General features: G+C 37.1%; 1 protein-coding gene across 1 annotated transcript in view; it reads left to right on the top strand.

Annotated features, from left to right (window-relative positions):
* The window catches only part of GABRG3 (gamma-aminobutyric acid type A receptor subunit gamma3), a 291,225-nt gene that overhangs the window by 142,543 nt on the left and 133,963 nt on the right, over window positions 1-14,719 (top strand). Inside the window, exons 4-5 of the mRNA XM_014892603.2 lie at window positions 3,551-3,771; window positions 6,055-6,137. Coding sequence (XP_014748089.1) covers window positions 3,551-3,771; window positions 6,055-6,137 — 304 coding nt within the window. The remainder of the gene's footprint in view (window positions 1-3,550; window positions 3,772-6,054; window positions 6,138-14,719) is intronic.

The raw sequence follows: 14,719 nt of genomic DNA, 5'->3' as shown, positions 1-14,719 counted from the left end.
TGATGTTAACATGTAAACCTATTTTTCCTGCTAGAATTGTCCCTCCTTCTCAAGGAGAATACCTTTTTCAAAGTTTGGCTGCTCTAGAGTGCAGCTTCAGTTAATGCATCCAGGCACTGTGTGAATATGTGGTAAAGCAGGAAAATCTTGGGTCTGTTTAGGTAGCGTGGCAATCCAGGTGCAATTATGACAAGAAAACTTAGTGACAGAACACTTTACTGTACATGACCTCATTATGACACATAGAATGTGTTATATCTTTTTTTGCTACTGGGAAGAAATCTTGTTAAAAATTTTATTGGTTTTCACTTCGTCCTGTGTTCATTGCAGTTGTCAATAGTTGCTGCCAAAAAAAAAAAAAAAAGGGAAAGGAAAGGATTGGAAAGTTATTAATAAAATTTCTGGTCTTGTGGTAGAAGAGAAGATAAAGAATATCGTTGGAGTTCTAGGGTGTTGTTTCATGTGAGGCATCACATCGCTGAAACCTGATGTCCTGCCCAAACTCTTTAAGTGCAATCACTACGTATTGTAAGGATCTAAAATAGCAGGAATCAGCTGGCAAATGAAGAGTATTACTCCCTTATGCCATATGATATTGACCTGTCTGTGAAACCAACATAGAAACCTTTCTTCTGGCAGTTTCTTGTTTGATGCTCTGTGCAAAACAGGGTATGGGAGCTGTTGACTTCGCTGAGAATGGAGTGCCTGTTGTCAGTGAAGATAATTTTCTGAAATATGCATAGACTTTGAACCATTAGAAGTGGAGAACTGAGTGCCAGTTTCAAAAGTAACTTCTGTTCCTTCCTGGTAGAGTGACTGTATAAATATCATACCCCATTATTTGCTTGGTTAAAGGCTGAAGAAATTCCAGAGATTAATGTAAGGGGTCTACTGATACAACATTCACTTCTAAAAGAGATTAATGCTGAGAATCTCAATTCAGATATAAAATGGAAATGTGTGTTTATTTTTACTGGGAAAATTTGATTTTGTATTTTGTACATTCTGACTGAGTACTGTAAATACCTTAATTTTTGTTTTTAATAGGATTGTTTAAAAAGTCAATGGAACTAACTTTAACCAACTTTAATGTCTTTTCTTTTAAAAATGTTGCTTTGTTTTTTATCAACTCAGTTTGCCAAAAGAAAAATGCATGTTTTTTCAGAACTAATTAACTCAGAAGATCTGGGAACCATTTAATTTGACTTGAAATTGTTTTTATTAAGGCAAATGGAGAGGTCCATTGTACAAGTATTTTGAATAATGATCATTGGTGGCACATTCTAGTTGCAGTAATAAATAACGAAGATGCAAAACAGGAGTTGGGCAGTGGTGTTAGCCTGACCCTGTTTCTAGGCTAATGTAATCCACTTAGGCAGAGTAGCTTACTGGAATAGAAACCACAACGTTACATTTATACTGCTCCTGGGGCCCACTTTGCTCAGATTTAGCTGCAGTACCTTCTCAGGGTAATGTATTAAGGAGCTCAGGGGCTTTCTTTTCTTTTGGCAGGGTAGAAATCCTGAATATCTTAAATCCTAAAAAATCATTAAATATGCATGATATACTAGAAAAGAATTATGGTTACTCCTAAATTTAGACAAAAATGAAGCATTCATATAAAATAAGCTCAAATATGAATATCATGCAAAAACTTGTCCTGTGAAAAGACAGCACTGTCATTAGCCAGCTGTATACAACAGTCTTTGGTTCTATAAATACAGATTCTCACATGTGGGCTAGGAAAAGCAACTCTACTCACTCAGCATTTGGAGAAACCCATAGACACGTCTGGCATATTCCTCTCGAGAGAAGCTGAATGTGCCAAACACTTGTCACTAGACTTTTAAAGGCTAAAATGCAATTGACTTAAAGAAAGAAGATCAGTGCTCTGGCATCTAAAACCTGGTGCATTAAGAATGTTCTTTCTGAATAACAGAGGTACATTGTGTACATTATATTACATCCTTCAGAAAAGTCTCTTCAGATTCAAGTCTGTCATCTTCCCTGCAAAAATAAAGCTGATAATACAATGAGAAATAGTAGTGAGAGAAGCTATGAAGGAAAATGGTCCTCAATGCCTTTGGTGGCTAGGCTTTAATTCCTGAGGTGATCTACTACCTGGTGTTTGGATACATGCTAGCACCACTTATGCACCTTTTGATCATTTACCATCTAGAGATGTGAGGCCCAGGATGTGTTTTGGACTTGGATTAGTGCCAGTGAATTAGGTTTCCTGGTGTTATAACATCAGCTTTGAAGGAATGGCCTGCCAAAAATGTAATAGCACAGGAGAAACAGGTGGCTTTTAGCAAAAGCACTGTTCTCAATTCAGACTGCAAGCTCTACTAACTGTCTATAAAGAAAAAAACCCAGTACTATTGTATTGAAACAATAGACAGAAAGAAATTAAATAAAAGCAAATTCTGAGTTATCAAAGACATACCAGATTTTACACATAGCCCTAATTATCGTTTGTTCACATATATCAGAAGTGCATCTACCAGGGGTCCTAAAGAGATATTTTCCTTTGGATTATTCCCAAGCTCTGTATTAGCCTCTGTTGTAGAGCATACACTTTGTGCCACATCAGCAAACATCATCCCTGTCACAGCCAGCCCTGTGGTATTGGGAGGGTATTGCATGATAGACTCAGATGGCTGTTTCCCTGAGGTTTAAAAATAGAGCAGTCTATTTTTCATTTTTTAGTCTGTGAAAAGAGGAAGAGGAACACAAGCAAATAAAGCATGACTTTTTCCAGCCTCTAGTGGCTTGAATTCACAATTCAAATACAAAATTAAAATACAATTTCTTCCATGAGGTCTTAAATGCATAAACTAGTGTTTATATAATTTTATCTGTCCATGTGTACTTTAATTTCTGCATTTTTATGTACAGTGATGGCTTACCTACAGAAACAGAGTAGTAAAACACAGAGCAAACAGAAGGACAAATTTAATGTAAATTAAGGTATTAGCATATTTAGGAATGAATGTTCAGCTCTTAGCATCAGGGCTACATGAGGTGTCTGTAAAGGAGCACAAACCTGCCTTTTCATTCTGTTGCAGTGTGGCCTGAGAAAGAATGGCTGAACAATTGGTAGTAAATGGAAAGATTAATTTATTGAATTTACACAACCTCTTCCCTAAAAAGCATTGCTATAATCAGGGGAATTTACCATTCTCTAACTTATGTGTGTTGGTCTTGTTCATCTTTCATGTCTCTTATTGGTCCTATGATGAAGAAGCCTCTGTAAATTATATGTTCTAGCTGTGACTTTTCAGAGACAATGAAAAAGAATGTGCTAATGCTGAAATTGTTACGGCATAGGACCAATGGAAGTGAGATGTTTGGCACGTTTCATTTAGCAGCTAGACATAAAAATAAAAGAGTGAAAAAATGGAAATAAAAAACCCTAAGGCAGTAGAAAAACATAGCTCCATTGGCCAGAACACACCCTGTTGATCTACACCAGAACAGACCTAATCAAACACCCAATAGTGAGAAGTGTGGAACTGATTTCAATTGATGTATCATGCTTTCTTTGCAGGAATATCAAATTGATATATTTTTTGCCCAGACGTGGACAGACAGTCGTCTTCGCTTCAACAGCACCATGAAAATACTGACCCTGAACAGCAACATGGTGGGCTTGATCTGGATCCCAGACACAATATTCCGTAACTCAAAGACAGCAGAGGCTCACTGGATCACCACCCCCAACCAGCTCCTCCGCATATGGAATGACGGCAAGATCTTGTACACCCTCAGGTGAGCACTTGGCAAGGTGCAGGGCTGGAAGCTTCTCCCACCTCTGGTGTGGTAATACTGATTTTCAGCGATATCTTTGCTCTCCTCTGCTGTTTTCTTCCTGATGCGTACATGGTCATGCTTTACAAGTATTTAATTATTCAAGCACAAGTACTGCCAAGTTTAAAAAACGAAGTCTTGTTTTTCTAAGAAAGAAACCTTTAGAAATAGGAAATAGGTCTCCCTAAATTGTGCAAGCTGGGCTTTTTAGTGCTTGTAATAAAATCAGGAACATGTAGTCCCATAAAACCTGTCAAAAGCCTTTTTGATTGGAGTTAGATGCAGGGCTGGATAAAGCATTTTTAGATTCATGCTAATGCCAATACTTGATTCTTCAAATAAGTCATGCTGAAAGATAGTCTGTCACTTCTCATCGCAAGGGTGAATTGCTGGAGGAAAGGCTTTTACAGTTTTCTAATCTTTGTGATAAAATCAACTATATGGTATTAGAAATGCTGTATATATTTGCATTTTAAAAAGCCTGTGGAAATCAAAATATGTGTTTACTTGTGGAAGAGTTGAGTTTTTCAGAAGGGAGTTTTGCCATAAGCCAAGTTCCACAGGGGAAACTGTTTCAGTGATGTGCCTTTCACGCTGCATTTTCTCCTGTGATTGTGTTCAGCCCTCTCGGTGCACCTGAGAGGTCTGATCATCCTTGCAACTGCAACTGCTGTTGGGCTCCAAAATGAAGTCTTTGGCAAACAATAAGAAAGGAAATAAACATCTGGAAAAGCTGTTGATATTTTTAGTGCCCTTTCCTTCATCGGCTTGCTCTACTGTGAAGAGATCTTGCTTATTTCAGTTGCCTTTAGCTAAAGAGTTTGAGGATTAAGGTGTCAGCCCCAATATTCTCTTGATTGGGTTATTGTTTTTTTTTCTGAGGAGATTTTGGTTAGGTGTTTTGTTGGGTATTTTTCTATTAAATTCTGTTTTGGTATTTCAAGCCAAGTATCCACCTAACTACTAATAGTAGTTAGTCTTACATACCTCTCCCTAAAGAAACTACTTGTTGAATGGACTACAAAATTAGTCTAAACCAGCTTTAAGTAAGTTAATACTTACTTATGTAAAAAATGAGCATTTGGAGTTTGTGAAAGATGTTTTGAGTCCTTTTCAATGGCTCAGGTCAACCTCCTTTTTACACAGGAAAAGCTGTTAGAATGATCATTGTGTAATTCAAATCAAATTTATCTGACCTAAGTGTCAGAATTGGTATGACATGAAAGAGGTAGTTAATGTATGCCCTGGTGCTGTCAGGTGTTGGTGGGTAGTACATACAGAAGAAAGTGTACAAGGTTCAGTCATGCTCCATACCTCTCCATATTCTTCCCCGCCCTTTTTCAGGTATGAATGCCCTCCTGCTGCAACACTGCAAATCCTCTTCTAGTGTTAGTGCAATAAGGCTATTAAATTCCTCACAGGTAACCTTTTCCAATAAAGAGTTTTTCTCTGTGCCATCCTATATCTGAGACACAAACCTTTCACCACAGAGTTTTTCATCTTTTTATTTAGCCTTCAAAAGGAAAATCCCACATAGCCCACATGCATGAATTCTGTCATGAAACTATGTAGTATTTTTTTAAAGACTGTACAATAAACTAGCACTTAATTCAATTTCCCTGAGTGAGTACATTCACTTTGCAAGCTGTTAGACTGAAGATTATTGATTTTTATTAGTAATTTTAAAACTGGCTGTGTTCATAGTATACTTTTTGTTAGGAATATGTAACACCAGCTTTCAAGTAGGGATGCTGATCTGTTTGTTGCATCTGTACAATATAAAATGGCATATAGACATTTATTAAGTTTTGGAGAGGTAGCCTGAAGAAATGGAAAGAATTTTAAGTTCACACTATAAGTATACATGGAGAATATTTTAATAAGTTTCCCTCTGAAGTTCTAATTTTTTCGAATTACATACCACAAGAGCCATATTTCCTGTTATTTTTGTAAAGAATAGTTGTTTTCATGCCAGAACCCTCAATAAAGAATTGTCTAGAGAAACACATGTGCACAGATTTCCTGAGATACAGAAAGTCTTGATGAAGTGTCTGAAATTATTTGGAATAATTATCATTGTTTTGTATCAGGCTTAAATAGCCAACGAACAATCTGCAAACATCGTTCCTTCCTTTCAGGCCTTACTTATGGATATCAAAGCATTCTTGCATGATCCTTAAGGTTGCCCTGCCTCTCCTCTGGCTGTTCCCTATACACAGTAACAGACCCTTGGTTTCTTCACAGGCTTACCATCAACGCTGAGTGCCAGCTACAGCTGCACAACTTCCCCATGGATGAACACTCATGTCCTCTGATATTCTCCAGCTGTAAGTGCTGCTTTGATGCCGTATTCTTGTATATGACTCGTATGCAGGGGCATGAGTTTAATTCTGATTTCTCTCAGGTTCCATAACTGGTATAAGAAGTTTAGGTTTGCTCAAATATTTACGGAATTTTTGTTCTCATCTCTTGCACTGCTGATCAATGGACTTATGACATGAAGTCTCCTGCAGATTTACTCTGTTATTTTTGTTAGAACCAGCCTTTTTAGCTGATACTCTAGTCACAAACTCAATAGATATTCATACCAGTCTGTGTAATTTATACAATCAGTTGACATTGCAAATGAGAATTGACACTACAGTTTTCTGGCAGAGGTGCACAGCATGGGGACATGCCCAGCAATCTCTGAACATTTGAGTTTATAGCATGTAGCCTGGTAGTGCCTCTCTGTTCCATACTAAAAGTAAATGGTGCATCTACTGTAAATGTAATTTTCCTTTTATTGCTCAGCTTGTCCACTAGTCCTAGTGTTGTGTTGTATGTTGTGTTGCTGACATATTTAAAGCCTTCCTAACAGACAAAACAAATACATGGGGAAATGCATGGAAAACAAAAGTCAGGTGAGTTAATTCTGAGGTCCAATATTACTCTGAGAAATTGTCTTCATGCTGATTCATTGGAAAAACCTTGAGAGCTCTCTGCTCATGGGAATACCTGCACAGTTTTTTAATCCAAAACACACAGTGCAAAGGTTTTAAAAACATTTTTTAAAGGATCTTCACTAAAGATTTTAATCTTGACAATCTATAAGACTCAGGATATGTGTTCTTCAGAAAGTGAAAGGAAAATTTATCATTTTGTTTATCTATTTAGAAACAAGATTATCTCCCTAATCCATTTTAAAGTGATAGAAGAATAACACTATTGAATATTTTCATAATAAATATGCTATTGTGATGGTAGGTATTTCTGTTTATAAATATTGTACAAGCAGTGATCCACAATCACAAAACAGATTTGAATTTTTGACCCAAGGTGTATTTATCTTTTGATATAGGATTTATTTTTAAATCTGTCATAAATATCTCCCTTTCCTCCAGAATTCTGTCACTATGTTGCCATTTTTTTATTTTTTATATGTGTATGTGAATCCGGGCAGAAATATACAGTTGTGTGTTTAATTTGGGTGTATGCAATATATGCGTATTCAACAGAACAAGAGGCAGATAGCTCCTGAAGGAGCTTTCCTGCTCATGAGCACTTGTCACTGAACTCTATGCACTTCAGCTATCTTTAGATACTACATAAAACTGCTTTTGTGACAATCTGCTGTTGTTTTGTTGAAGTGCTGGGAAAGGTTTGTTTAAGATTTGACCTTAAAAATCAAATTCCAGGGATTTAAGGCAGCCTACTAAAACTTTTTTTTAAGTCCAAAGAGACTAATTAAGCCACATAAGTTTAAGCAGTCCTGTGATAGCAGTAGCCAAAGAAAGTGAACTCAAATAAACAGGAAGTCACTTCAAATCTTACATTCCCTAATAGCTAGGCAGTAGCTAAATGCAAGTAAGTTATGATCTATGGTTTTTATTGAAAGAGAGAGGATATCAGTCAGTACTTCAGCAGGCTCTGCTCCATGGCAATGTTCCAAATACATTTTGTATTGCAAATGTTCCTCCTAATTTTGATCTATTAGCTCAGAACACTTCTGACTTTGGAACGTACATGCATTGCCATCAGACATACTACTGTGGGGATGGAGATTACATAGGATAAAGCAGAATGTGGATGTGTTGCAGTTTCTGTGTGTGTTTTTTGTAGTTTCTTGCCAGATGGAGGATCCTGTAGAGGAATGTTAAAATAATGTTTTATAGTTTTGTCAGCCTTTTTGGTCATGTTGACAACAAGGGTTTATTTCTTTAGATTCATAGTGAATTACATTTTTTTCCTTGAACAGTTTTAGCGCTGCTATTACCATCATACAGGACATCTCCTGTATGATTAGTCTGTTACATAACTCACTTGTATTTTCGGTCTTGTGTACATTCATAGCAGTCTCTAGCTAGGTGGCACTCAGTGGGGCTCATGAAGTGAATGACTGAGTGAATGCCTGAATGATTTATTACTGCCTTCTATGACAAGTTTCTGAAGGGAAAAGCTGATTAGGGATTTCAAAATGTATGTCTCTGAATAAAATAAAAACCTTTGTAGAATTCACAGCTCAGCTCTCCTCCCCCTTTCATCCCTCTGTTTGTTCCTCAGCATACAGACAAATCTTTGTAGTTTCCAATGTTGGCAGGCACGAAGAAGCACAAGTTTCAGGAAATATTCCCCACACCTCTACACACAGATGAAGTTTAATATTTGAAATTTCTGACTTTTTATGTACATTTCCCTTGATGTTTCAGAAATATGAAATTCATCTTAAATTTTGTCCAGAATATTTCCTCTAGTGCCACCTAATTTGCACCCTAAGCCTGCTGTTACTCTGGGGACAGTTGGTATTCCCTCAGTGGGAATTCTGAGCTCTACTTCATCTGGTTGCCAGGATGAACAAGGAGGAAAGCTTATAAAAAGGACCCATCTCAGTGTGCTAGCAGTAGTCACCAAAACATACCTACCCCTTCCCGTGGAGAAACTTGTTCAAGAACAAGTTCCTGGAGCTCTCTAGCTTCTTTTATAGGACTTAAAATATTGAGATAATCTGAAGCTCTTTAACCTGTGCAGGTTTTGTGTGGGGTGACATGATGAGATGACTCATCTGGCATATCAGGCCCTGTGGTCAGTGTGTCTGTAGTTGCTGTTCTCATGTAGATGTGCACTCAGCACTTGTGTGAAATTATGTGCACTTATGTTCACTCACTGCCTATGTGAAAAGTTGATCCCAGTAACATAATGCAGGGCTGCTGTGCCATGTGACAGCTTGTGTCTGTTCCATGCACCAGATTGGTTTAATCAACCACATGTGCCAAGCAGGATTTCTCACTAAAAAGCTACAACAAGGCATGGTATGAATGTGCACTTCCCTGTAAATGTGAAGAAAGAATCAATGCTGTGACTTGATTGCAGTGGAGCAATCTTGGATAGGTTTTGCTCTATATGATCACTCTTTCTTCATATGGATTTAAAGTACTATATGCAGCTACGTAAAAATATTCTGTCACTGTCATTCTTCATTTGGATTAATTTATCTTCCTGAGCCAAGGGAGGCTGCTCTGCTGCTTTTGGCAGTCAAATAGCACATTAAAATGTCTTGGTTATCTCTATTTAGCATTGATTCGAGCATTTTGGAAATACTCTCAGGATGCCACCATAAAATTTAGTTTATTGAGGTAGTTAGGATTCACATAAACTTCAGGAAGGAAGAGGAGCTATTGTGTCTGGAGGATGATGTCAGCATGAGAACAAATAAATAAGACACAAGTAACAAAAGGCAGACTGGGAATGAAAAGTTAAGCACATTAATTGTGAAACTCCTTCTATAGGAAACTGTGGGTGCTCAAATATTATAACAACTCAAAAGTGTTTGAACAAAGCACTGGAACAACAAAGCATTGGAAGCTATCAAGCATAACAAGATCACTCTGTAGTAATGGCCAATACTTTTTTTATTCTGAAGGATAAGAGCATTACAGATTAAAGAGCATGAAAAAGGGGCTGTGCTAAGCTACTTGTAAGAACTCTTCAGCATTAGAGTTATCATGTGACTGTTTTCTAGCCAGCTTACACGGTTTTAGTTTTCCTTTCTCAGTTGCTGGTAAGACTGTTGAATGTTCTGGATATTCTTAATTTGGGAGGACTAAGCATGCTGCAAAATATTGTGAGAATATTTTCACCCAAAGCTGTATAAGAGTTAAGTGTTAGAGGTCTTCATTCTTTCAGACTAGCAGAAACCTTCACCTCCTCTCCCCATACACGTGCTCAAGATTAATTTGACATTTCTTCAGGTGACAGCATATGATAGCCATGCCAAAATGAAGCTGACAGACCCATTACACCTTGTTCTGAGCATCTAGTCAACTAACTTTTTAATTGTGTCCAAGGAGTTTTATGGTGATAATCTGTGTTAGCTGCATACCTGAGGTCTGAAAAAATTTATAAGGCCATGCCTGGGACACAGAGGTTCACAAAGAATTCAATTACTTTTAGTTCAATTTAAAGTAGGAGAAAGCAACATTTCCAAGTTTGTTCAGTCAGGACTTAAACCAAATATTTTTGGCCTTTTAAATGTTAGAGTTGTTTTGGGGTTTTTTAAAGTGACGTACAAAAGCATGCCAAGTATTGCAGGGGGAAAAAAAATGGAAGGAAATGTGCAATGCTTTTCAAATAAATTAATCCAAATCTAACATAGTGCTTGAAAGGAACAGATCCCATTTTTCTAAATATAAACTCAGTTCAATCAAATGTTCTCCCTTTGAACATGAAACCTCTTATGGATATGCAATCAGTACTTTGAGCCTTGTATCATTAATTTCTAACACAACTAGCTGTCATCACCCATTTTAATATGTTTCTCCTAGCCTAGAAAAATAAATGCTGGTTTTGTGGAATGAGTTGTGCTTTGTTTCATCTCCTTTGTCATCAGCAGAGTCATTAATAGAGTCTGAGGACAGAAATTTACTTCTGATGAAGAGCAGGCCAGAAGGAGCACAGCTTAATGTTCATATCTCAAGAGGAGTTTCATTAAAGATGCTGGGAAGGCATTTTAATGTGCAGAAAGAGCTTTAATCCAGATTTGAATTTCCATCTGTGCTCTCTGTAATGGGCTGAGCCAGATCTTGGAGCACCAATGAAATTCTTGAACCAATGAAGTTCTTGTGATGAGCATATTTCAGTTATTGTAGCTTTTTTCTCTTCTAGGAAGGTAGAACTATTCATATGCATCCATCGTTCTCTTCAGAGGACTGTCTTTTTCAGAGAATAGTCAATACAGAGAAGTCTTATAAAGAAGAAAAAAGAAATACATTTATGGAAAATTAGTCCTTTGAAGTTTCCTCCCATGCTCTGTATTTAGCATACGACTTTTTTTCATATATGCCAATTATTGAACATAATATATGAAGCATACCTGTGGCACATCCCTCCTCCTATTCATCTGCTAATTCTTCTCTTACACAGGCATTTCCATATCTTCTTATTTCATTTCCCCTCTTTTAAACTCTTTTAATTACACATTTTTTCAACTAGCTTAGCTAGTGTGCAAGACAATCTCCAAAGAAAATTTGATGATCCCAAAGATTTATGAGGCGTGTGTGACTCTGTAAGGATCTTCTTTGCCTTTGTTAACCTGTGAACATTAATGTTTCTAAGCATTTTTTTTCTGAGGTACCTACAATGGCACCAGAATGCAGTGAATTTAAAGTAGGTGATAATACTATGCGATTTCATTTCGTCATTCCAATAGCTTTTATGAATGTATTCTGCTACTGCATTGCTCAGTTTTAACTCTCCTTAGGTTTCCTTAAAATTCCCTGAGGGTGTCTCTTTTTTTATCTAGCATATGTTAGATTCCTAAGGAGTATTGTACTGTTTCCAAGGAAGTCAAATCTTTATCCCATTTCTTGACTACTCTCTATTAACTAATTCACAACTACTTTTCTGTGTGAGACTCAATAAATTTCTCAATACGTAAGAGACACTGCATTAAGCGTCTTTATATTTTTATTACTCCATTTTATAGCCAAGCCAAAACTCATAATAATTATTACAAGTTAATTTTTATTGCAAGTTCTGCAAACTTTTGTCAAATTCCTCAAATATGATGTATTTTTATGAAACTATTCTAATTCATCCTTGATGTAAGTACACTCAGTGTAAAATTATGCTTTCTACATTAAATTTATGGTAGATTTGTGCCAAGCTAGTGGATATTGTAAGTATTATTTTGGCACTACTGTTTCTAATAGCATTGTGTCTCATTGTTTAAGGTGTATTAGTGGCACCTTTTTAAATATTTATGGTTATGTGGTTCAATACTAGCTCCAAATCTATGCAACATATAATGAAAGTGTAATATTAATCAATATGATATTGCATCTGATAACCATTAGTACATAAATTATATTTCTCTGGTAAAAAAAGCAGTGAAACTTCCCCAGGGGCAGGGGTTGACCATTGCCTGCTTGGTGATCAGGCAGAATTGAGGGCTGTGGTTAATTCATGTAATATCCATTGCTCCAGTTCCTCACAAAGAGCTAAGGTTTTGTACTGGTAGCAGACCAGATGTCTCTATCCTTTTATAGTGAATTTTTTCTCCACAAGATTGAAGGCTCCTCTGGAGAGGGAGCAGCTGCCATTACTTCCAGCAAAAATGAGACCCTAGAGTAAAATTACAGTAAGTGCTAATTAGTGAAGCCTAAAATGCTTAACTCATGATATCTTGGGGCCAGCAGAGTCTTTCAGAGACTCTCTGGATTGATGGTAGGCTATTCCAGGAACCTGGCATCTACCCCAGTTTTGCAGTGGTCTTCCAAGGACCTTTGGTACCTCAATTTGCCCTGCACAATTGTCTAAGGAAGATGGGATGCCTGTGTTATGAAACAAACTGTCTAGGCAACTAGACAGGGAGCTGCTTCAGAGCAAAAAAAGTGCTGTTAGTCCTGGAACTAAAATTTGATATAGGTGATTGTATTTCAGGGATAGGACCCCCCCAGCTCTTACTTATGTTTATAAAAGGAGACTGGGAGTCCTAAAAATCCCAGGTGCAGGCTAACCTTTCAAAGCAACCAGTCTTATTTTTCTAAATTTTCTATTAATAAATAATAATAAAAAAGTAAGCCTTAAAAACAATTTCAGAAAAGAAAAAACCTGCCTGAGAGACAGTTATTTTTGGCAAGAATATGTGTAGCTAAGTTATGCTTATAGTGTCAGTAGAAAATAAGAGAAAGTGCTGAAGCAAGACATGGCTGATTGCATATCTGAAAGCTGAATGTATCAGCAACAGGTCCTGGAGTCTCTGCTGTGTGATAATCATTGTTAGTTCCCATGATTTCATCACAGATCTCAAGATATTCAGTGTGTATATGAAGCTAAAATCCCTTTAACTATCTCATCATGTGCCAACGGGAGACTGTTCTTTTTATCTTGCTTTATACCAAACATTTGACAGCGTGACAAATGCACCATTGGCAGAAAGAAAACAGTTTTAACTCTCAAATATAATATAACACCTATTATGTACTTCATGTTTCTATTATTGTTAGTTGCTTATTTAGGTTTTCAAATTAATCTGATCATTAGGGACGGTCTGGTCCATAAGCTCTGAAGTCCTGGCAGCCCTACACTTGTAAAATCTGACAGATACAGAACTCATATTTATGATATTTAGAGCACCAGGAGGAGACAGTGACAGTTTTTTGCATCGTATTTTTTAACACAAGGAAGGATTGATTTTGACATGTTGTAACAATTTTATGACTGGAAAATGTAGCCATGTTGTACCAGCCTGTAGCCAGCTGGAGCGCAGCTTTTAGTGGCTACAGGTTCTCCAGCAGAGACTGGACAGGAAGGATATGCCAGGGGTTCCCAACCACATCAAGACATGGATAGAATGTTAAAATCTGTCTCTGAAGAATGGCCTTGACCAGGTCAAAAGCTTATGGGTAAGATTTAGAGACCAAGGCAATATGGGGAACATTGTGAACCAGTAAAAATCCCTGGGATACTGCCCTTGGGGACAGATCTGACATATGTCTGAGGGTGCTTTGCAAGAATTCTTGATTCTTGTAAGAAATCAGGCAAGGAAGATGAGAGATTGACATGGCTGAGTTGAGACTTGGTGGTCAAACTAATGGGCAAGAAGACAACGTGCAGGTAATGGAAGCAGGGACAGGTGTCCTGGGAAGAATACAGGGATGCAGTCTGGTTCTGTGCAAAGGGGGTCAGAAAGACCAAGGCACATCTGGAGCTGAACTTGATAAGGAATGCAAAGAATAAAAAGAAGGGCCTCTAAAGATATGTTATGGAGAAAAAGAAGGTAAAAGAAAGTGTACATCCCTCAATTAGAATGACTGGCAAACTGGTAACAACAGACAAGGAGAAGGCTGAGGTATTTTCCTTTACAGTGAACAGTCAGAGCCAACAGTGACCAAACTCTTCACAGTTCTATGCATAGCTCACTCATCTTTGGGTCTTTCATAATTATCTTAGTTCTTGAAGAAATTTCCAGACACCTTCCAAAATTCATGCTTCCTTGTGTGTGTGCAGATGTTACAACACAGCTTATTTGGTATTCCTTTCTTTGGAGTGTTAGATTTCTGCAAATGCTGGTGTAATTACCTGCCTTTGTTCCTTGTAGCCTCTCATAATGTAACTGAAATATACCTCATAAAATATGGCATAAAATATGAAATTACAAGTCCAGGCAATATAGACCCTGCTAAGCAACAGAAAAGTTGCAACATTTCCTTTCTTCTACTCTAATTTGCACATTTCCAAAGGCAAAGCAAACTTGATTGAATCCAGAAGGTTCAAGATATTTTAGATCTCTAGTACAATACATTTAGTATTTTTAAAGAAACAAAGAGCATGTAGTTTTCCAATTGCTTTAGTTGTTTTAAAAAGTGGATTATAAAAAAAAAATTGATTGTGTTATTGTCTTCCATAGTCACCTCAGTGGACACATTAAAAA

The sequence above is a fragment of the Sturnus vulgaris genome, chromosome 2, assembly GCF_052056855.1.
Source record: "Sturnus vulgaris isolate bStuVul1 chromosome 2, bStuVul1.hap1, whole genome shotgun sequence".
Lineage (NCBI taxonomy): Eukaryota > Metazoa > Chordata > Aves > Passeriformes > Sturnidae > Sturnus > Sturnus vulgaris.
Note: the sequence above shows the minus strand (reverse complement) of the source record. Positions and strands in the feature narration are given on the sequence as shown.